This window comes from Vigna unguiculata, chromosome 5 (genome assembly GCF_004118075.2).
Source record: "Vigna unguiculata cultivar IT97K-499-35 chromosome 5, ASM411807v1, whole genome shotgun sequence".
Classification (NCBI taxonomy): domain Eukaryota; kingdom Viridiplantae; phylum Streptophyta; class Magnoliopsida; order Fabales; family Fabaceae; genus Vigna; species Vigna unguiculata.
In genome coordinates, this window is record NC_040283.1 from 14544323 (window position 1) to 14568238 (window position 23916).

Sequence of the window (23916 nt, forward strand, 5' to 3'; positions counted from 1 at the left end):
ATTGATTGGTGATTTGAGTTAGTGGAGGATTGATGATGTGGCAAACTATCATTGGTTAATTTAGTAAGTGGAGGATTGTCATGTGGCGAAATCTGGTGGACTAGATTTTAAGTGACATTAGGGGTGTAGCTTAGTAAAAAGGAGGGGTGCAGAACAGAAATTGAAAGTTCAATCACAGAAGGGGGTGTAAACCTGAAAACAGCGGGAGCAGTTAGCTCCAAATATGTTTTTTTTCAGAAATAGATATTCCAATTGGAAAAAAGGCGTCTGAACATGAGAATTGGAGGTGCATTTAGTACCTGAACTATTTCTCTCGAAAAATTCTTATTTTGGGACTTATTTTATGACTTAAAATATTCACTATTCATAATCTTAAGGACTTAAATCAAATTCTAGTTGCGTTATTTAACTTAAGATTATCCAAACAAATATGATGCAACTAATATCATTTCTTAAGCGCGAAAATAATGTTAATTCCCAAAATTTAAATATTTAATATGAACAAAGGTTCGACCCATCACACCTTCCAGGCGGTCTGGACTAGTTTCGCCTGGCGGCGCTTGGGGCTGCGCTGGGCGGAAACCCTGTAGACTTTGACTTGTGTATGTGTTGCGTTTTAAGCAATGATGCTATACTTGGATCGGGAGATGCTGTGCCATGAGCGGGTAGGTTCATGGATGGTGGTTAACATGTGATGATATGAGCAGGGAGGTTCATATCCAGTTACTCTCGTGTGGGGATACGAGCGAGGTAGGTTTGTATGTTCCGTGCTCACGCTTGAGAGATGATGCGTGCGGGGGAGGTACGTGGCTAGTGGATCACATGTGTTGGACTACGGGCGGGTAGGTCCGTAGAGCAGGACTACAAGCGGGGAGGTTCGTAGAGCAGGACTACGAGCGGGGAGGTTCGTAGAGGTAGGACCACGAACGGGCAGATTGGTGTGAGCATCATATTCTCGAGTCCAAGGCTAACCATTTCGTGTGATTTGTAGGCTGAAAAGCCTTGGGGTTGAGGTCTTGGCCAAGAACTAAGTAGAATGAAAAGATGAGTGTATTCATTATCTTGTGTTATTTTCTATGTTTTGTCTATTTTCATCAGCTCACCCTATCTGCTTGTCAACAATTGTTCTAATTGTTATGCTTAAAAACTTTTATTATGTTTTTGACTTTGAATATTTTGAATATGATAAAATTTGACATGATTCATATAAATTGGGTGGCAAGATTTATTATAATTTTACATAATATTGATAATTAAATGCATTTTATATGTTACAAAAATAATAAGAGCATGAAATATGTTTGTATAATGCAATTTGCTAGAATTTTGCTAGATTAGCTAGAGATAAAGTATTACAATTGGCAAGAGATTAGCTAGGGTTTAGCTAAGGACCAGTTTGCTATGGATTAGTGAGAAATTTGCTACAATCACTTTGCTAGGGATTAGTCAATGTTTAGCTATGGATCAATTTGCTAAGGATTAGCGAGGAATTTACTACAATCATTTTGCGAGGGAATAACGAGGGATTTGCTACAACTAGTTTGTTAGGGATTAGTTAGGAATTTGCTACAAATATTTTGCTAGGGATTAGCTAGGGTTTTGCTACAACTAGTTTGCTAGAGATTAGCGAGAGATTTGTTATAACTAGTTTGCTAGGGATTAGTTAGGAATTTGCTACAAACATTTTGCTAGGGATTAGTTATGGATTTGCTACAAACATTTTGCTAGAGATTAGCTAGGGATTTGCTACAACTAGTTTGCTAGGGATTAGCTAGGGATTTGCTACAACCAATTTGCTAGGGATTAGCTAGGAATTAACTAGGGATTAGCTACGGAGTAGTTCCCTCGCTATTTAGCTACCTATAATTTAGCTAGGGTTCAATGTCCTCATTGTTTCCTCGCTAATCCTTCGCTAAAACGTTTTACGAGGGATCAACGAGGGATTAGCTAGGGATTATTCCCTCGCAAATATGTTGTAGTGTATTTATTTTATTTTATTTGTCTCCCATTATGCACTAGTCCTGTTTATTTATTTTGGTAATTTATCTCTAGTTACGTATTGGTCCTATTTGTTCATTTCATTTATCTCCAGTTTTACATGGGTCTTTATATTAATTTATAATTTATTTTATAACATTCTAATTTGTATATATTTAATTATTTAAAGTCTTGCTTTGATTCTTATTTTGTTTTATCATTATTTTATAATTTAAAAAATACAAAAATAAAGTAAAAGTAAATATTATTTTATTCAGTGAGCTTGGATAAAAGAAAGTTATTTATATGTTTTATTGTTATTTTATATTATCTGTGTATGGTGTATATATATTTTTGGTCAAGAATGACATAACTTGATAGTCATCACATTTTATGATCTTTCAATATGTCCAAGAGTATGTCAGTCAACAAAGAAACTTAAGTTTGGTTTCAATAAGTTGAGATAACACCAATGTTTGAGTGTTTGTATTTGCAAAGTCACAGTTTAGTACATGTGTGATGAAAGGCAAGGACCATGATGGGGTCTAAGGAAGTTTTACCAAGTAGATGAGTATCTAAATAGTTCAGAATAGCACCATGGACTAGGATATTCATAGGCTAAACTTGAGATTATCCGATTGCTCGACATTGCCAAGGTTAGGCAGTGAGTATACATCTCTTTTATGGGCCTATAAATCACTAATATTTTCGAGAAAAAAATAATTATGATTGTACCAATGTTTTTAAGAGAAATCTCAACTACCTAATCATTTCCCAAAATGGCTTCTGATGTTCATAGTGGATCATCAAAAGTGGAATATGGATCCATATGTCTTACAAGATCACTACAAAAAAAACAGTAATTACCGACGGTCATATTCCATCTGTAAAGCCAAAAATCCGTCGGTAATTTAGTTTTACCGACGGAAATGCGACGGGCAAAATTTCGTCGATAAAAGGCCAGTCTGTAATATTTACCGACGGATACTGGCCGTCAGAAATTACCGACGGAATTATCCGTCGGTAGTTATCGACGGACATCATCCGTCGATAATTTCTGACGGCCGAAATTCGTCGATAAAGGTTGCCTGAAGGAAGATTCCGTCGGTAAATCCTTCGGAAGTGATATCATAAAAAAGTTGTCTTGTGCACATTATCGACGAATATATCCGTCGGTAAATCCTTCGATAAAATACACCAAAACTGCAGAATCACTTGTAATATATAATTTATCACACCAATTCAACATAAGCAGACTTGCCAATTCAACACAAGCAGACCTGCCAATTCAGTACATACCTGCATATTTACAATCAACTCATATAAACTACATAAATTCATACAAGATATCTAATAAGGAACTTCCAAATTCAATATGAACAATCAAACATAAGTTGTGATGCAAAGACAATGTCAAATGTACACTAAGTTTAAACATAAATGTCATAAGTCATAAACTCTAATAATCTACATAGTCATCATCAGAATCAGCAGGGTCTGCAGGGTCTGGAATTGGGTTGGGCTGCACTTGGTCAGGCTGCTCAGTGCTTGGTTGGACTGTTGTAGGTTGGGCAGGTGCAGGCTGTTGCTGAGACTGTGTTAGGTTGGATACAGCCTGTCGAAGGACTTGTTGGTCAGGAGGCAGAAGTGTCAGGAGTATGTTCTGTAACGACTGAAATTGACCTTTCAATTCTGCATAAGCCTGATCGTTTTCTTGCAATCGTTGATTAGTTGCTTTTAGTTTTTCATCAGTTTCTTGCAGTCGTTGTTTGAGGAAGGTAACTTCTTCAGCACTAGAGGTGGATGCAGTAGATTAGGGCTTTATGCCACTGCTTCCACCTGCAAGTTGTCCTGTCCCATATGTTTTTCCTTTATTCTTACCCCCGATAACCTCAACCCAACACTTTGTCCTAATCGTATCATCTGCAGCAGGATCATCAATGATATCTTGTGATCCACCAGCACATGAGCCTTGTTCTGATCTGACTTGTGAAAGTCTATTCTCAAATTGTTCCTATATTAAATAAAATAATGAGAAATTAGTTAAATAAGATAAAATTGAAGTTTTCTTATAATAAATTTAAAGTGTTTGCTTACATATGTCCTCCGAGATCTTTCATCAACAAACTGGTCAGTTCCTTTGCGCATATGAGTTTGCTGAAATACCTCATCAATATGAGCAGCTCGTCCTAGCTCCTTTGCCTGTAACAAAACAAATACATATACAGAAATTCTAAAAATGATACAATTTCAATAACTTAATTAAGATTGGAGGTTTGTTTACCATACGAATGGCATGCTCATGGGTGGTAATGGAACCCCCAGTGTGTAGGCTTCCACCCTTTTTAGAACCTCGGTTCCTTCGCGCTGTAACACACTTATTTCTGTACGCAAGAGAATTCCAATGTGCTAGCAAATTATTCCAAACATCATCCCCTAGCCAGTAAGGTTGTTGGCCTGCATTCTGAGCCTCTCTAAACATCTCAGATAGTCTATGAGATGCTTTGCTGTGAAATTTTTTATGAATTTCTGCTTCATGCTCAGGTTTCCACTGCACCTTCCTCTATAACAATGAATAAAGTGCAAATCAACAATAATAGTGAAAAGACAGTTCAGTGTTAACCAATAGAAGGAATGATAAGAGAATAAGTGTGATGACATGTTACCTTAAAACATTGCCAGAAATGTTCTTTGTCTTCTGGAGGTATTGCTCCCCATGACGGCCAAGCTATCATAAATTGTTGCTTAATAGACTGTGTGACGACCTGGGAAGCAACCCTAGAAGGAAGAAATCTGCATATTCATTAAACAAAAGTCATATAAAAGAACACAAGTTGTAATGAAATAAATTTTTAACTTGATAGAAAGTATTACCCTCGATTAAAATGTTCAATCATGGGTCGCTCATGAAGAGGAGGGTCAACATCAACCGCATCAGTAGTATCTGAGGTGCCAACAATATTAGGAGAAGGGACTGATGATGGGGAAGGTATAGCAATATTGTGCAAAGCACCAGACAATAAGGGAGAAGGTTGTTGTAGGTGAAAGAGGGGGTGGTGTGGGTACCACAGAAGGGGGTGGTGTGGGTACCACAACAGGGGTGGATGGAGATGGTGATGGTACAACAGCTGGAGAGGGGGACTGTATGGGTGCACTATGTGTGCCAGTGGCAGGGGGTGGAATGGATGTGGATGCTACAATGCCAGGAATCCTCATAACATAGCGGGTCTTTTTTGGCGCCCTCTTTTCTTTACGTTTTACAATCTCCTTCCCGTTATCAGGATTAGATGAACGTCCGAATGTCATTGAAAACTAAGTGAAATTGAAACTATGAGAATATGGTAAAGAAGTGGAAAGCTTAATCATGTATCAATCAAATTATAATCTAAAATTTGCAAGAAAATGAAAAGCATCATAAAGATTTAACTAATAGGTGATCATTAAATTAAGTCATAATACAATTCTACTTTCAATGTAAATGGCTTCAAACACTTCTTTAATCATCATCCTCTTCATCATAATTTTCATCATCATCTTCTTCATCTTCTTCTTCCTCTTCTTCTTCTTCTTCTTCTTCTTCTTCTTCTTCTTCTTCTTCTTCTTCTTCTTCTTCTTCATTATCATATTCGTTCCAATTTACAAAGAATAAGTGGAATATTTTCCTCCAATCTTCTTATTGAGTCCCCCATTAATATCGTTGAGCACAAATCTTTAAAGAAGTGACTACTTTCTATTAGAGGATTTAACACATGCATTGGTAATGAGCTAAACGCAATAGGAAGTATTGTCTCCATGAAGACATGACAATCATGACTTTTCATACCATGAATACTACCTTTTTCAGTATCTGCACATCTTGCCAAGTTAGAAGAATAACCATCTGGCATTCTAAGCTCTTTGATCCAACGACAAACTATTTTAGCTTCATATTTTGTTAAGGTGTAATTTGCTTTTGGCTTCAGCAACTTCCCATTAGTCTGTGACTGCAACTCCAAGTCTCTCCGTCGACAATACAAAGCTATATCTCTTCTTGCCTTGTCATTATCTTTTGTCTTGCCGCTTACATTCATCACCATGTTGAAGATGTTGTCAAAAAAAAAAAAATTTTCGATGTGCATCACATCAAGATTATGTCTTAGCAAGTTATCTTTCCAATATGGAAGATCCCAAAAGATGCTTCTTTTAGTCCAATTATGCCATTCTCCATACCCATTCATCCTTGTCACACCACTTTCAGTTACTTTTGGAAAATCTTTGACTCTTCGCCATACTTGTGATGGGGTCAAAATCGGAGGTGGCCCATCCTTTTCAACTTCCCCTTTCCGAAATGCCTTATTGTTCCTCCTAAACGGATGTTCTATGGGCAAGAATCGACGATGACAATCAAACCAACAACTTTTCCGACCATAAGTTAATGTGAATGACTTAGTGTGCTCCATACAATGTGGACAAGATAATCTACCGTGTGTGCTCCAACCGGATAGCATCCCATATGCAGGGAAATCATTAATAGTCCACATCAAAGCTGCCCGCATTAGAAAATTTTGTTTCCTTGAAACGTTATACGTCCAAATACCATTCCACAACTTATTCAAATCATCAATCAAGGGCTCTAGATAAACATCTATAGATGCCTTTGGATTAGATGGACCTGGTATAAGACACGTTAAAAACATATAAGGCTTAGTCATACACATCTCAGGTGGAAGATTATATGGAGTAACAATCACTGACCAACAAGAATACGGGAATGATGATGCCTGAATGTATGGATTAAAGCCATCCATACATAGACCAAGTCGCACATTACGGGGATCACTGGCGAAAGATGGATGCTTTCGATCAAAGTGTTTCCAAGCTTCCCCATCAGATGGATGTCGTAGCATGCCTTCTATTTTGTTCTCATAATGCCATGTCATATGTTGTGCTGTTTGCATTGAAGCAAACATTCTTTGCAGTCTTGGAATTATAGGCAAGTAAAACATGAACTTCAATGGTATTGGTTTTTTTGCCTCTGTTCTGGATGTTTTGTGCGGTATCGTGGTTGCCCACAATATTTGCATTGTAGCAAGGATGCATCATTTTTTCCATTATCATTGTCGTAAAAAAGCATACAGCCATTCACACAACAATCAATCTTCTTAGATTCCAATCCCAACTTTGAAACTAATTTCTTTGCTTCATAATAATTGTTCGGCAAAGGATTATTTGGTGGTGTTAGATCTAAAATTAGTTTTGCCATTTGGTCCAATGCTTGGTTGGGAATGTTCTAGTTCGATTTGAAGGCCAGAAGTCTAATGCATACGGACAACTTTGACTCCCTTACCCCTTCAAAGACAGGTTCATTTGCCTCTGCCAATAAATTGTAAAACCTTTGAGTGAGTTCATTTGGAGATTCTTCTAAACAATTATCGTTAACTTGTTCAAATGAAGCATGTTGGCCAAGAGCATTATTCAACATCTCTTGCATATACATTGCTTGATTCATCTCAAAGGTAGGTACAACCGTGCTTGAACTAGGAAGACATCTTTCATGTTCACCCAAATAAACAGATGGCACCTCTTCACCGTGAAATGTCCAAATTCAGTAATCTGGCATGAATCCTTTTTTGTATAGATGAACTTTAACTTCTTCGTCTTTCAAAATACGAGTACATTCGCACTTGATGCATGGACAACGAATCCCTCCCTCAAGAGCATAATATTTATATTGACGAACCGTCTGGATAAACTCTTCAACTCCTATCACAAAAGATTCCTTCAAGCCTCTCCTACCACTGTAACAACGGTCATAAACCCAACGACGGTGGCTGGGAACTTCGCCCATGTTCTATGACAAGGCAAAGATAGACAGTGTTACATTTGTGATAGTGAAAGAACATGGGAATTAAGTAATAAACCTATTATTACTTAAGTCCAACATGGAAGGCCATGTAAAACAATGAGATGTTCCCAAAAGTATCATATTGTGGGAATATATATCTCACTTATTGGGTAAGATATTTGAAGAGTTATGAAACTCATCATTGTCGTAATCGAAAGAACCTAGTCAAACTATGATTACAACTGTTTGTATAGAACTGCACTTAAAATTTCATGTATTATTTAATACGTTTTTTACTTCATGCCTTTCAAGTAAAGGAAAGACGAGGGAATGATTGAATTGTAATCAAGAGCAAACCAACATAATAAATCAGTAACAAAACCAGCATCAAGTGATGAAGGGAAATTTTTAGTAAAGCAGCACCAAATATACTACACTCATGAGGCCAAAGCCTACTTGCAAGATGTTGCAAAACAAAAACAATTTGAGGGGGCACTCTAAACCAAATTTCAAAATCCAAACGCACATTTAACCTTTCACTTTAATTATCCATTTCAATCAATCAACACACACTTTACACTCTGCTCCCCATCACATTTCTGCCTACCAGCTCAAACACATAATCAAATTAACATACAAACAAAAAATACACCACATCTCTGCCTACCAGCTCAAACACATAATCAAATTAACATACAAATAAAAAATAACATCAATCAATTATCGCTCCAGAGAGAAAGAGAAAAAGCTCATACCTGCAATGGCTCACACTCGCGCTTAAGCACCCAAAAAATTGATAGCTGCTCAATCCAAAGCTTCAACCACGGTGGTCCCCCCAAAAAATCCTTACCAATTACAAAACGACAATGAGAATATGTAGAGAGATAAAGAAATCAAAGGAAGAGTGTCAATTACCACTACGCCGGTGACTTCGACGGAGAACGCTGACGAAGATCGTGAATTCAATTTCACCGCACCCACGAAGTCACGGACGGCTCAGGGCATGCTAACGGTGGCAGCGTCGCACCGGTAAAGTCCAATCGAAAAAGGGGTTGCTCTGCACCACACCACTCCACTACGCCGGTGACCTCGACGGAGAACGCAGACGGAGCTCCCTGCTGTTGATTGTGCCGCACCCACGAACGTCACGGCAAGGCCAGGGCACACTCACTGTCGCAACATCACGCCGGCACGGGGAAGAACCTTGAATCGGAAAAGGCTTGGACGGAACCGCTCGCGCCACCACGCTAGTCTGCACCTTCCTCCCTCTACACCTTCCTTTTCGCGTTTTTAGGGAAACTGAATTGGGGGAAGAGCGAAATTCGATTTTAATTTCAGCGAGGAAATTACCGAAGGAAATAATCCGTCGGTAAAGGATTAAGTTCTGTCGGTAAATTAGTGCACAGTATCTGGGAAACTTACCGACGGATCAATCCGTCGGTAATGTTCGCAAAGAATATCCATCGATAAATCCGTCAGAAAAAATAAATTACCGACGGATTTATATCCGTCGAAATTTATCCGTCGGTAATAAATAGTTTTCTTGTAGTGGATGAAATTGAGTCTTGTGGTTGTAAGTCAAATTCTAGGCCCTGAGTGTGTGTATTGTTTCTTGAGTTTATTAAGATTAATATTTAAAGCTTATAAAGACCACACTCATTTCATATTTCTCTTTTATATGTATCTATTGTAGAGTAGAAGAGGAACCTACTCAGTGAAAGTTGTTTGGGAAATTGGGAAATCTTTTGAAGATTGACTCGTGGATAATTTATATTAATACCTTTAAGAGATATTAAAAATATATAATCTTTTATTCAAATTATACAAAATACATATTTTTGTAATATTTCATGAACAATTATAGAGATGTAAACTATTGACTTATATATATGAAGTTATGTTATTGTTTATGTTCTCTTAAGGAAAATCTTATTGTACAAAAGAAAAATTTATTCCATCTTTTATCACATAATAATTATTTACATAATAGTCGGGGGCGTCACAACAAGCTTATTAATGATGCAAAAATATTGAGCAAGAGTGGTATAAAATGAGATAATACTTTACGACATGATGGAGAATGCAAGTAACAACAAATTTGTAGAATTAGTTCTTACTACAAATACCACCCTCCAATTCCATCCAAGATTTGCTAAAACTGTAAAATTTAGAACACTTCACAATAATATAGGGGATGGGCTTCTAAATTTGGCTATTAGAGTAGAACAAATGTTTGATGATTTAAGTTAACTAATGAATGAAATAGTTAGAGAGGCTACTTTAGAAAAGCTTATGAAAATGTTGATTGTGCATTATGCTATAATGAATCAAATGATGAATGTCACAATACAAAGTATGCATAATCAGTTGGGGCAACTGATAGTTGATGTAAATGAGTACAAGATTCAAAGGTTAAATCAACCAATAATAGAATCATAGGACATTGATGGATATATTGATGCTCATACTAATATGTCTATTGATTGACATTAATTTTACTAAAGATGTTGTTGAACTTGTTAATGAAGCAACATAGTAAACTACTTCAGGTGAAGATTTTTGCTCACAAGATGAGATTATGAAGATTATTGACGGTCTTGTTAACCATCCTAATACACTTGATGATCATCAAATTAAGTTGAGGCATCATGCTCCACACATCAAGTTTGTTGATGCGAAGGATAAAAATAAGTTTTCAGTGGTGATCTTTGATGACATTATTATAGAGAAAGAAGAAAGGTTGCTAGAATAAAAAACTTCTAATCAAATTCTTTTGGTAACATGGTCAATAAAAAATTTAAATTGCATGCATATTAATTTTTTTTGTTTTTACCAAAAGTAGAACATATTTTATAAATTTTTTTAATAGTATTGTTTCTATTTTAGTTATAACAATAAAAAACAAAAAATTAATAAAATTGTACAAGATGACTTGAACCATATTAAATTAAGGAAAGTAAATTTTGGTATATGACTAAATTAAGTCAAACGTCAAAAAAATTGTTGTCTCCTCCCCAAATAAATCCATCAAGGACAATTTTTGAAATAAGTGTGGGAGAAACTAATTGTAGTTAGGATTTTTGTTTTTGTTTTTGTTTTTTGTTTTTTAATTTTTTTTTTATTTTCATTTAATAAAATTGATATCTTTTGAGAAAGTTATGTGAGTATTAATCAAGGAAAGTTGTGGCTAGGAAAGACAATGTTTGTAAGTTAGTTCATTGTAAATACACCTCTCTTTCTTAAAAGCCTACTTGGTGAAACTTTTAACCAATATGTCTCATAAGAAATGCACTAAAAATATTTTCATTGTTTTCAATAAAATATATTGACATTGAATTTTATGATTTGATCGGAACTAACATAATTTTGAAATGGGAGTTGTGTTTTATGTTGAATGGATAATTGAATTAATTAGAAGTGTGCCTAATTAGTTTATTTTTAATAATTGAGTTGATTTAAGAATTACTTGATTAAATCTTGTGTGAAAGAAATTTTAGCTTTGTGAGTTTTGAGCCTAATTATAATGGATGAATCATCATTTCTCATTCTTATTTTTCTCTAGCGATCTACTCATATTTTATTTATACTATAATATTTTTTTATTCTGTTGTTTTGCAACTTAGTTGACATTCATAATCGAGACATTTTGTGATATAATCAAATTAAAATCCTAATTATCATATTAAATATTTTATTAATAACTTTCTTATAAGATTTTATGATCATTTCAATATCTTTTAACGAATCTTTATTGGATTTAAGATCCTCGTTAAAAGAAAAGATATTTATGTATAATGTTGATAGTCTCTTATTATACCTACTAAAGCTTAATTCACGAAATAAACTTTATTAAAGTAATCACTTAAGTTGTGCAAACAGTTATTATTTTCTTTTTACTAAATTATAATATATAAGTAGTTGAATATTTTATAAGAAAATATATTAAATACCTCATAATTGATGAGTAGATATATATTAATGGAAAATAATGTATATTCACTTTTGCTATAATATTAAAAGATAAGAAAAAGAAAAGCCTAAGTCTAAAACAAAAGTTTGTGATAAATATTTGAGTTATATTATTTATTATTTAGTGATCACAAGTCATTTATATAAGGATAATGATGTTTTAATCCATTTTTTTATTCACTTTTAATCCACTACTTCAATCATCATTAGATCATCACATCGCATCACTAAAATTAATTAAAATAGATTATCTAATGGTGATTGAAGTAGTGGGTAAAAAAAGATAGGTTAAAATATCATTATTCTTATATAAAGACACTATTTATACCATCGTCTCATGTTCAGAGTTTATCCGAAAAATTTTATACACATTTTCTATATTGTCTTTGGATGGTTTAGTAACAAGCAAAGTAAGAGAAGTTTTATTAGTATATATTGTTGGGCAAAACCCTCAAAAAATCATTTTATTAATAGAGAAATAAAATAAATACAGGGAAACACATAAATAACTCTCTCATGCCCTTTGACAATGAGTACCCATACTCTCCAAAATAATAATTTAACTCAAACTTCACAATGCTCTTATTACAAGAGTATAAGGAATAAGAAGAGTCAAATACAAGCTTGAAATGTCTTTGACTCGGGGCAAGGAACATCATGAACTTAAAGTCCATTATATAGTCACTAACACTCACCCCCTAGATTATCCTAAACAATATGGGTTTTTCAATACGTGTTATTTTCACCAGTCCAACATTTTCCACCCAGATTAAAATAAACACATTTTCATTGTCAATCATGCTCCACCATAAGGAGTATCACTTGGAATCAAGTCGTCCCGAGAATTTTCACTTGGAATCAAACTATCCCAAGAATTTCCAATTGGAATCAAATCATTCCAAGAATTTCCACTTGGAATCAAACTATCCCAATAATTTCCACTTGGAATTAAACCATTCGAAGAATTTACACTTGGAATCAAATCATCCCAAAAATTTCCACTTGGAAGCAAACCATCCCAAGAATTTCCACTTGAAATTAAATCATCCCAAGAATTTCCACTTGGAATCAAACCATTCCAAGAATTTCCACTTCGAATTAAGTCATCCCAAGAATTTCCATACACCCTGCATCAATGCTAACCAATGCCCATGTATAATCGCCACACACCTTGCATAAATATTAGCTAATGCTTGCGCATAAACACCATACACCTTTTGTCAGAACCATGCCGCAACTCGTGACCCAAAACCACAAAACATTGCGAAAAGCCACAAATCGAACTGTTGCACTTTGCAGCCACTGTGTCGTCGACTCCCTCGCCAGAGAAGCAACATCTACTAGTGTAGCACCTCCATTGACTCTTGTCGAAGCAAATATGTAAATCGTAGAGCACTTCCTCCACGCACATGCCACAAACCGTGACTCATACAGAACAGATCTCATCGTACATCACTCATTGGGCCATGCGAGCACCAACTGCGACGTCCTTCGTAGATTCAGGAGCATCTCTCCACACGCGAACTCCACTACAAATCCAGCACGACTCACGATCCTCAACTCACAGTCCTTGCACCTCCACGAACCCAGCTGCAGATTCACTGCGTCAACACAACACTGATCCTTCCATCAAATTTCTCATTGCAACTTCAGCAATCAATGATGATTCTCCAACAACAAAGAATTAATCTTTTCTGATGTGGAAGATCAGGCTACGCTGCAGCCATAAAGCATACTAAGAAAAATCCTATCGAACCATAACTCGTGATACCACTGTTGGGAAAAACCTCCCGATAATCACTTGAGAAATGAAATAAACACAAGGAAATACATATACAACTCTCTCATGCACTTTGACCCCGAGTATCCACACTCTCCAAAATAATAATTTAACTCAAATATAAACTTGAAGTGTCTTTTACTCGGGACAAGGAACATCATGGACTTAAAGCCCATTATATAGTCACTAACACCCACTCCTAGATTATCCTAATAATGGACGTTTGATCCTAATAATTGGCATGTATCAATTGTCCTATGATGAAGATCAAGTGAACCAAATCATAATCGAATCGTGACTAATAGCTATAACTTTTAGCTAAGTAGTAAGTGCTTCATCCTAACATATATGATATAGAGAAAGATAATTGACTTACTTTTTCATCCATTTTTTATCTTTTATTCTAATTATTTTTAAATTATTTATTTTAATTTTTGTAGTGATATAAAGTGATAATTTAAAGATAATTAAATGGATAAATTAAAAATGGATTAAAATATTATAATTCATATATTAAATATATAAAATATGAATAAGGTTATCTGGATACCTTTACTCCACCTTCTTATCCACATTTTCAACCAGTCCATCTTTTATCTTCAAGAATAAAAGTTATCTTCAAGAAAAGTACATAGGAGTGGGGCACCAGTGATTCTTCGTCACCTTCAACCATCATCATCATTCATCACAAATTTATCCACCTCTACCTTCATCTATCTTTCTTTGCTCCTTTTAGTTTCTTCCATGTTTCTACTGCGCTTAATCATAAAAACAAAAAGGGGAGAAGAGGAACCAGTAACATGAAGAACAGAATTTTGATTATTGAATCTTGCGAGGAGATTTTACAGTTACGACGACGGTGACACCTAAGGTCACGGGTGTTGTGGTGGCAGGTGATGCACGAAGGAAGCTTTAATCGATGGAGGAGTAAATTCCTCGATCTCACGCGTTGTTGGTCTTGAAGTGGGGAAAGGTCTGCATCGGCACCGGCGGGTCCTCCGGTGGCGGGAGGCATCACTGGCGACAGCTTTGGCCGGACGGAATGTGCAGTGGCGACGCCATGGTGAAGCAGCAGCTGTGACTCACAGGGAAGAAGAAGTGGTCTTGGTTTCTTGTTGTACTTAAAGAAGATGAGATAGAATGACTCACCCCAAATTTACTTCGTGCACCCCCATTCTGATCATCCACTCTGTCTTCATTTATTTCAGGGATTTCTCGCTGCACCCAGCCTTCTCTCGTGTCCTTAATAATTATCTTTTTGATCCTAATCAATTTTTACCTATCAAGGTAGATGAAAACAATGTAAATGAAATTTGATTGTGACCACCGGTGCTTTCTTTTTATCTCTGCAGAACTGCACCCCAAATATTTCCACACTTTCCGATTTTTCTTTCCGTTCTTCCACAATTTTTTGTGCTTTCTGAATTCTGATCCCTCTAGTCTGTGGTTCCTGTCAGTGTGTGCTTCAAATTTGCAGTGGTAGCTGTCTCCGGTTCAAGCATGGAATTAAAAAGATTTTTGAGGTACAGGAGAAATGCTTGGAGGTACATGGAGAAACCTCCTTTATTTTAAAACTAACTCTATTTCATACAATCCAAAGTTTCTATTTCTCCACCCAACCAACATGCACATAGCACACTCCATCGCCTGCACCCGTAACGTAACGATTCCACAACGCTCCATCAGAACACCATCATCATCATCATCTTGGTTTCCAAATTCAACATTCTATTCGGTGTATAATTCAGGTAAGGATTCTAGTCTAATTATAATTATAACTATAACTTGACTTTTAATTGATAATTGTATGTGATCAAAACTCTTTTACAAATATAGATGATATTTAGCTAATTGGGTAAGTAAGAGAAATTAGTAAATTATGTTATTACTTATTTTTGATAATTTAGTATGTAATATATAATTATAATTTAATTAATATTATTAATTTAGTTGTATGATAATGATATTTCGAGAATTATATTTGAGTTTGGTAAAATTTTATTTGAATAAGTTTAATATTATAAAATAAATACAATGTGTGACTACCGTGAGTGTAGTAACTTTTTCCGGTGGAAATACTATGTGTATTTCGAAATTTGAGTCGAAAGTATTACTTCTATATCGAAAATAGAATTGGAAGTATTATGTATATTCGGAAAGTAGAGCAACAAGTGTTACATGTATTCTGGAATTAGGGTAGGAAATATTACGAGTTTTCTGAAAACAGAGTCAAAAGTATAGATAGTGAGAAAATATTGAATGCTGAACTATTGGAAGCTGTGATATATATTTTTAATTTTGTGATTTTGTTATGATAGAATAATTGAAGTTTGGAATAATATAATATTTTTGTGAATATATAATTTGATTTATTATATTTTGAATGTGTGACTTTGGGTATTTAAATGAGTATATTGCTAGCTTATTTATCTTTATTAGCCACTACAAATTATATTAAAGAAAATTTGATATATTTAATTGGAGATATGAATCTGGGAATTTAAATAGTTAGACTGATTGTTCATTTATCTTGATTAGCCACTATAAAGTACAATTGATCTTTATGGATTATGATAAAAAAGAAATGGTATATTTACCATAAATGAATAATTATTAATGTTACTTATATAATAGGGTGTATGGTCGTTGTAGATGAATTTTGTGAAATAACTACAAAAGATTAATTATGAATGATTTATGGTATAAAATTTGTATGTGGAATTACAAGTATTATTTGTGTTAATATTAAGTGAATATATTTTATTTGTTTTCTTGCATTGTATTATAATTTTCACTAGCTTGCGTTTTTGTTGATGTGATTTTCACCTGCTATGATAATAAGTTATACTAGATCAGAAAAAAAATGCAGATAGTCCTGAGGATCACCATGTGAATAGGAATGACGCAGGTATACATATAGATACTTTAGCATTTGACAATTCCTCATTAAAATGATATTTTATATTTTCAAAAATTATACTTATAGTTTTGGAGAACTATGAATACATGGTATATAAATTTACACTTATGTACCACAGATGATTAATTATGTAATGATTTAAATTAGTAGTGTTATCTTCTAATTTAAGTCATTACACAATCCATCATGATACTAATCCATTGACAACTTCTTTGAGCCTTAAATCTCTTTTTTTTTATAGCCATTGCAAAATCTTAAGAAGAAAAATACCATGTTATTCCTTACCTTATGAAAAAAGAAGGAACTAATGTATTGATTACATTAAAAATGGTTAAGCATAAAGTGTGGTGGTGAGTACCTCACCCATAACAATAAAACTGGCAAAAGGAAGAAAAGTGCGACGAAAGAGTCATGAAAAGAAAAATGAACAGCAGAAAAAAAAGAGAAGAAAAAGTAAAAGTGAAAACTAAATATAGAAAAGGAAGAATAATTGTTTTCTCAAAAAGAGCACAAAGAAAATAACATATTTGTTTTTCCAAAATCTTTGCTCTTTAGTTCTTTCTTTTCAAATTTTCTTTAAACCTCTATATCCTAAATTTTTAGTACCTTTGCCTTGACCACATTACAACATTTGAAAATTTCTCATGATTTTTGAATGCATGTTTTCCAAAAGTATGTTAATATTAGAGTCTCACTAAGTTATAATAGTGTTTACTTACATGAGTACTTTGAGTGAAACCATAAGCATAAAAAACTTAAAAGAGCATTGGTGAGAGAATATACATTTTAACTTGAATGATTTCTTTCATACTTGGTTTTCCATGTAAATTCAAAATATTAACTCATGTTTAAAATATAATTCTTTCTATTTGCATGATTCATGACAACTTGATTTATAAAAACCGATTTGTTTACAGTGAAGTTCCTTTCATTTGACTTAAAATTGATATGAAATTGACTCAGAACAAGATAATCTTCAAGTTCTTCTACGTGTTAGACGATAGAATCATGTTTTCGTCTATTCCTTGTAAATCACTTTCTAAACAAAAGTTTAATAACTTGAAAGCCTTTTTTCTACAAGACTAAAATATGTAAACTCATTAACATATATCTTCATTACTTTATAAATTTTGTTATCATCAAAGCCTAATTGGAAAACTAGTTAAAGCTTTTGTCTAATGGGATTTGCATCATTTGGTTTCAACACTTTTCTCTCTTAAAGAGTTTTCAAAGAGGGTTTTTTTTCCTGTATTCTTGGTCTAGCACTACTGTAGATATGACTTTTGACGACGGTTAAAATAGACCTTTTACCACGATTCCAAACCCGTCATTGCAATGCTCGTCGTTAAAAGTTTAGGGCAAACCACGATAGATAAGTTACCCGTCATCAATTTTCTTAAAAACCATGTCTGTTTCAAAACTCGACGTTATAAGCTATCTAAAGATTTAAAAAAAATATATTTAGAAAACCACAACGATTGGTGCACTAACCGTTGTTATAATGTATATAATATTTAAGAAACAAAAAAGTGAGATTTAATAAACCATGACGAATTTAGTGAACTCATCAGACAAAATATCTTCTTTGCTTCATATATTCGATCAAGTAGTTTATTATTTTATCAAATTAATCAACCTTAACTTTGTTGATAATCGTGTGAAGTTAGTTGAATCAGTATATAATAGGGTCTTTGCATCGCTAGTCATATTTTCATACACCGCTTCAACAAAGGTCTATACTCCAACATCTCAAATCATGTCCTCTAATCTATTATCCATTGTCCAATCAATGTATTCATGTGTTTGAATCACACTTGGAATGTATACCAATTCATCATGCAACATCCATGTTGTATAATTCTTCAGAAATCTATCGCACAAAAGACGTTCTCTAATTTCGGCAACATCCAATATTCTTCCATTCAAACAATTCACACAAGGACATCTTATCTTTTCTTCGTTTTATGCGTTGCCAACATGATGTTGAGCAAACTGTATAAACTACTCGACCCCTTCCTCATAATCATCACTTATATGTGATAAATTAATCCAACTCTGATCCATCTATGTTCTGTAACGATCCATCTAATAATAAATATAAATAATAGTTGTTGGGGTCGAACACCCTCGACTCAATACCAACACATTGAGCAAGACACATATTTCTAATAATTCATATCATAATCAAAATATAAATATCATTAACTCTCAATAATAACAACTAATCAAATATTCATAACATTATTAAAATAGCTCTAACTCTAAATAATAAAGTCTAATTATATATAATTTACAAAACTAATTATATATATTTAACAAAAACTAATTAAAATAAATAAAAAATAACTTACCTAGAGTGGAGACGAATAGGGGGTGAAAAGAAAAGATAATCGCCACCTATGGCGGCCAATAGTGTCGGAATGAAAGGGCCACTGAGGTGCAAGGTGTAAAAAAAGCTAGCTTAGGGAGGGAGTGCAAGACGAACTGTTGTGGGATGGTTGTGGTTCCTAACACCTTGATGATGCAAAACAATAGTAATCCATCTTTCTTTGGCTTAGTTTGGCCCCATCCTTACTTAGGCACGATGCAACCCAATCTTGCATCAAGGCGACTCAAGGGTTTGGGAGGCCTAAAGCGAACTTAAGAATGATGTTTTTTATTTTTAAATTATTTTTGAGCTTTTTCTATGCAAAATTATCTATTAAATTGTCGTAATTAATTTTAGTTAACTTTCACACTATTCTCTAATTCTAACTCGTGTTCATCACTTATTTCGTTAAAAATTTCATCTCCATTATTAGGTATGCAAATTCGGGGTGGACCAGATGGGCTAGCCAACAAGTGCACATAAAAAAATGCAGGGCGAGCCCACACAGGCCCCCCCTGCATGGACCCATAGCCCGTGTGGGCTAATGACGGGGCAGGATGGGTTGGCTCACTGGTCCACTTACAAAATTAAATATTCTCATTTTTTAGTTCTCACATCATTCATCATGTTGTTTCTATAAGTTCCTTTTAATATTATTATTATTATTATTATTATTATTATTATTATTATTATTATTATTATTATTATTATTATTATTATTATTATTATTATTATTATTATTATATATAAGACAATGATTTTAGTTCTTGAATATGGAATATCTTTTTATGCATTTTTAGGTACCTGTCTTGTAAGGTGACATGTTGCTATTGTACTTTAGCTATAATATTCGTTGCTATTGTTTCTTGTCTTTGATTAGGTAAACTAATTGGAATTATTTAGATAGAAAATGAATATCAATTATTATGGAAAAATAAAAAAAAATTATTTTGTTCATCACAAAAAAAAAAAATTATTTTACTCATCACAAATGTGGGTCAGCCCACAGGCCCGCAGGCCAACCGCGTGACGGGACGAGCTAGAAAAGTAAACCCGATATTAAATTGCGGGGCGAGTCAAAACGGATCAGGCTGACCCGCTTTGCCATCCCTATCCATTATCCACCAATAGGTTAAACTCTAACCTAGTTAATAGTTTTACAATTTAATTCAAGCAACAAAAAAATATAGTTTCTCATAAAAATATATGCTGAAAATTTCTCAGAGTCCATAAATTGAAAAAGTACCTAAAAACAAACCAAGCAAAAGAATTACATTTTTAATCCTAATACAAATCCAACAAATAAAATAAAAATAAAACAAATAAAATAAAAATAACAACAACACAAATAGAAAGACAACATACTAAAAAGGAATGAAGATAGAAAGATTGGTACACACAACTAGAATGAGATTCAAGGAATGAAATCTGTCAAAATCTTTAAAATAAGAACTCTACAATAAAAGAAAGCAAGGAGAGAAAAGGAGTGAAATTAGTAAATGAGAAGTCAGAGAGATAAAAGAAGAAAACATAAATAAAAATTGATTATAAGATAATAAAGATAACTAATCATTCTCTTTTTCTCAAACAAAATTATAATTTATCGAAAAAGGGTTTGGTTCAGTTTGACTTAGGTTTGACCTAACCCAACCTAGACCCAACTTTATTCGACCTAACCTGAGCCCGAGCTGACATTACTTGATGTTGTCTAACCTAGTTGGAACCCATCTCAACTCGACTTGACATGACTTAATTTAGACTCAACCCTAAGTTGACTCGACCTGAAGTTCGCGTAACTCAATTCACATGATGTGGCCTAGGTCAACAGAACCTAAATTGGACCTAATACAATCATGTCTAACTTGGGTTAACCTATAACTGGCCAAACCAACTTGACTTTGTCTGACCAACCTTGTCAATATTAAGTTGGGCTTAATCGAACACGACCTAACCTAGATCTAACCCAACTTGGCGCAACTTCAAGCAAGCTATCTTAACCCACCTGAGTTTACTCAAACTACAATCAACCCAAACTGAATCGGGCCATACTTGTTTGACCCAGTTCAACACAACTTAGCCTAACTCTAACATGACACATATTTAATTAATTGATTTGGACTCAAACTAACTTGACTTGACTTACGTGCCAACTCAACCAACTTGATTAACCTTACCTAACTTAACACTGCATACTAACTTGAGTTTGAATTTGGATCGAATAAATTTTGACTTGTATAACAAACTTTTGAGTAACTTGTTTATTTTCATTTCTAAGAAAAAAAATTTACTTTAAAAAGTGGTTTGTGTTACCTTTTGGAGAAAAAAAAAAAACTTTATAAACCATTTTTGAGCATTTTGGTCTTATAAACGACTTTTGAGCATTTGGTCTTATGCCTTTTTTCTTACGTTAGTTTTTGTTTCGTCGTATAAATTCTTTTCAACATGTTCCATAGATCTCGGGACCCAACCCATAAGTTGGGCCAAATTAACGGACAAAATTTCATTTAGGAAAGTATGGGCAGCTACTTCTTTACATATAATTAGCAGCCTCATTCACATTCTAATAAATCATAAAAAATTTGGTCTGAAGCAGTTCGATCATGGGTTTCTCAATCTCACTCTTTTTCCTTCTCTTGCCTCTTTCGTTCCAATTTTCATCTTCCCTATTCTCGTTGATCAAGGGGTCCTCTCTCTCAGTGGAGAAACAAGCACACGACTTTATTCTCTCACCTAATAAAATGTTCTGTGCTGGTTTCTTTCAAGTTGGCGAAAATGCCTTCTCCTTCGCCATATGGTTCAACGAACCTGACACTCACAACCCCACCACTGTGGTTTGGATGGCAAGCCGTGATCAACCCGTAAATGGGAAGCTCTCAAAGCTTTCTCTTTTGAACAGTGGTAACATCGTCTTGGTTGATGCTGGCCAAATCACCACTTGGTCATCAAACACAGCTTCACATGCCCCAGTAAAGTTGCATCTCCAAGATGATGGTAATCTTGTGCTAGATGATCCCCAAGGAACCATTTTGTGGAAAAGTTTTGATTTTCCAACGGATACTCTGCTTCCTGGTCAACCTCTTACCAGATACACGCAACTTGTGTCTTCAAGAAGCGAGAGTAACCATTCATCTGGTTTCTACAAGTTTTTCTTCGATGATGACAACGTTCTCGGTCTTCAGTATGATGGTCCTGATGTTTCAAGCTCCTACTGGCCACAACCTTGGTTGATAAGTTGGGATGCTGGAAGGACTAATTTCAACAGTAGTAGAATTGGCGTGTTGAATTCTCTGGGACTTTTCAGTTCAACAGATAATTTCAGTTTCGTGACATCTGATTATGGCACAGTGCTGCAGAGAAGGTTGAAAGTGGAGTGTGATGGCAATGTTCGGGTGTACAGTCGAAATAATGTTTTGCAGAATTGGTATGTTTCATGGCAAGCAATTTCTAGTGGTTGCGTACCTCACGGGATTTGTGGACCCAACAGCTTCTGTGTTTATGTTCATGCGAGTGGAAGAAAATGTTTGTGTCTTCCGGGGCATAGATTGAAGAATCACAGTGATTGGTCTCAAGGGTGTGAACCCTTGTTTCAGCTTACCTGCCATAGGAATGAGTCTATGTTCTTGGAGATTCCAAATGTTGAGTTTTACGGCTATGACAATCATTATGTAGAAATCAGTAACTACAGTGCCTGTGAGAGTTTATGCTTGCAAGACTGCAGTTGTAAGGGGTTTCAACACTCCTATAGTGATGATAAACGCTTTTATAGGTGCTATACGAAAACGCAATTTCTCAATGGAAGACGTTCACAAGTATTCCAAGGAACAACATACCTGAGATTGCCCAGAAGTAATAGCTTCTCTCACAAAGAACATGACAGAGAATCTTTAAATGATCATGTTTGTTCAGTTCAACTTCAACGTGCTTATATCAAAACACAAGCAAACCATTATGTGAAGATTTTCCTGTGGTTTTCCATCACCCTTGGAGCTTTTGAAGTGATTTGTATTGTTTTGATTTGGTGTCTGGTTAGGACCAGACAAAAGTCTAATCGAGAGGGCTACCATCTTGCAGGAACAGGATTCAGAAAATATAGTTATTCAGAGTTGAAGAAGGCGACAAAGGGGTTCAGTGAAGAGATTGGAAGGGGTGCAGGAGGGGTTGTGTACAAAGGTATTTTATCAGATGAAAGACATGCAGCAATCAAGAGACTGAATGAGGCTAAACAAGGAGAAGGAGAATTCCTTGCTGAAGCGAGTCTCATTGGAAGGCTTAACCACATGAACTTGATTGAAATGTGGGGATATTGTGCTGAGGGAAAGCATAGATTGTTGGTGTATGAGTACATGGAGAAGGGTTCTTTGGCGGAAAATCTCTCATCCAACACTCTTGATTGGAGTAAGAGATTCAACATTGCCCTTGGAACAGCAAGAGTTCTGGCATATCTGCATGAAGAATGCTTGGAGTGGATTTTGCACTGTGATATAAAGCCACAGAATATACTTCTTGATGCTAATTATCAACCGAAGGTAGCAGATTTTGGCCTGTCGAAGCTACAAAACAGGAACAACTTGAACAATTCAAGTTTTTCAATGATAAGAGGAACAAGAGGGTACATGGCACCTGAGTGGGTTCTGAACTTAGCAATAACGTCGAAGGTTGATGTTTACAGCTATGGAATTGTTGTGTTGGAGATGATAACTGGGAAGAGCCCAACAACGGGTGTTCAAAACATTGATGGAGAAGAGTCGTACAATGGAAGGGTGGTGGCATGGGTGAGAGAAAAAAAGAGTGGAAGATCTTGGCTACAGCATATCATTGATCCTGCACTCCAAACTAACTATAATGAATCCAAGATGGAGCTTTTAGCCAAAGTTGCTTTGGACTGTGTTGAGGAAGACAAAGATATAAGGCCAACCATGAGCCAAGTCGTTGAAATGCTTCAGAGTGTTCCTTAGTAACATTACTATGTTTCTTTCTATCTCTGTAGCCGTTCTTGTTTTCTATCTTTCATGCTTGTGTGTAGCCAGGCTCAATACTGTTTCCAAGGTTATTTAATTTAACACAAACTTTGTTAATTA

The 23916-nt window shown here is 34.9% G+C and overlaps 1 protein-coding gene across 1 annotated transcript; it reads left to right on the forward strand.

Annotated features, from left to right (window-relative positions):
* Positions 1–21288: 21288 nt before the first annotated feature.
* On the forward strand, positions 21289–23916 carry LOC114184293 (putative receptor protein kinase ZmPK1). Its single transcript, XM_028071584.1, has one exon. It carries the CDS (start codon positions 21439–21441, stop codon positions 23791–23793), a length of 2355 nt encoding a protein of 784 aa, XP_027927385.1. The 5' UTR covers positions 21289–21438; the 3' UTR covers positions 23794–23916.

Excerpts from the sequence above, each read along its gene's own strand:
- LOC114184293 (XM_028071584.1), top strand. The coding sequence starts at position 21,439 with ATGGGTTTCTCAATCTCACTCTTTTTCCTTCTCTTGCCTCTTTCGTTC.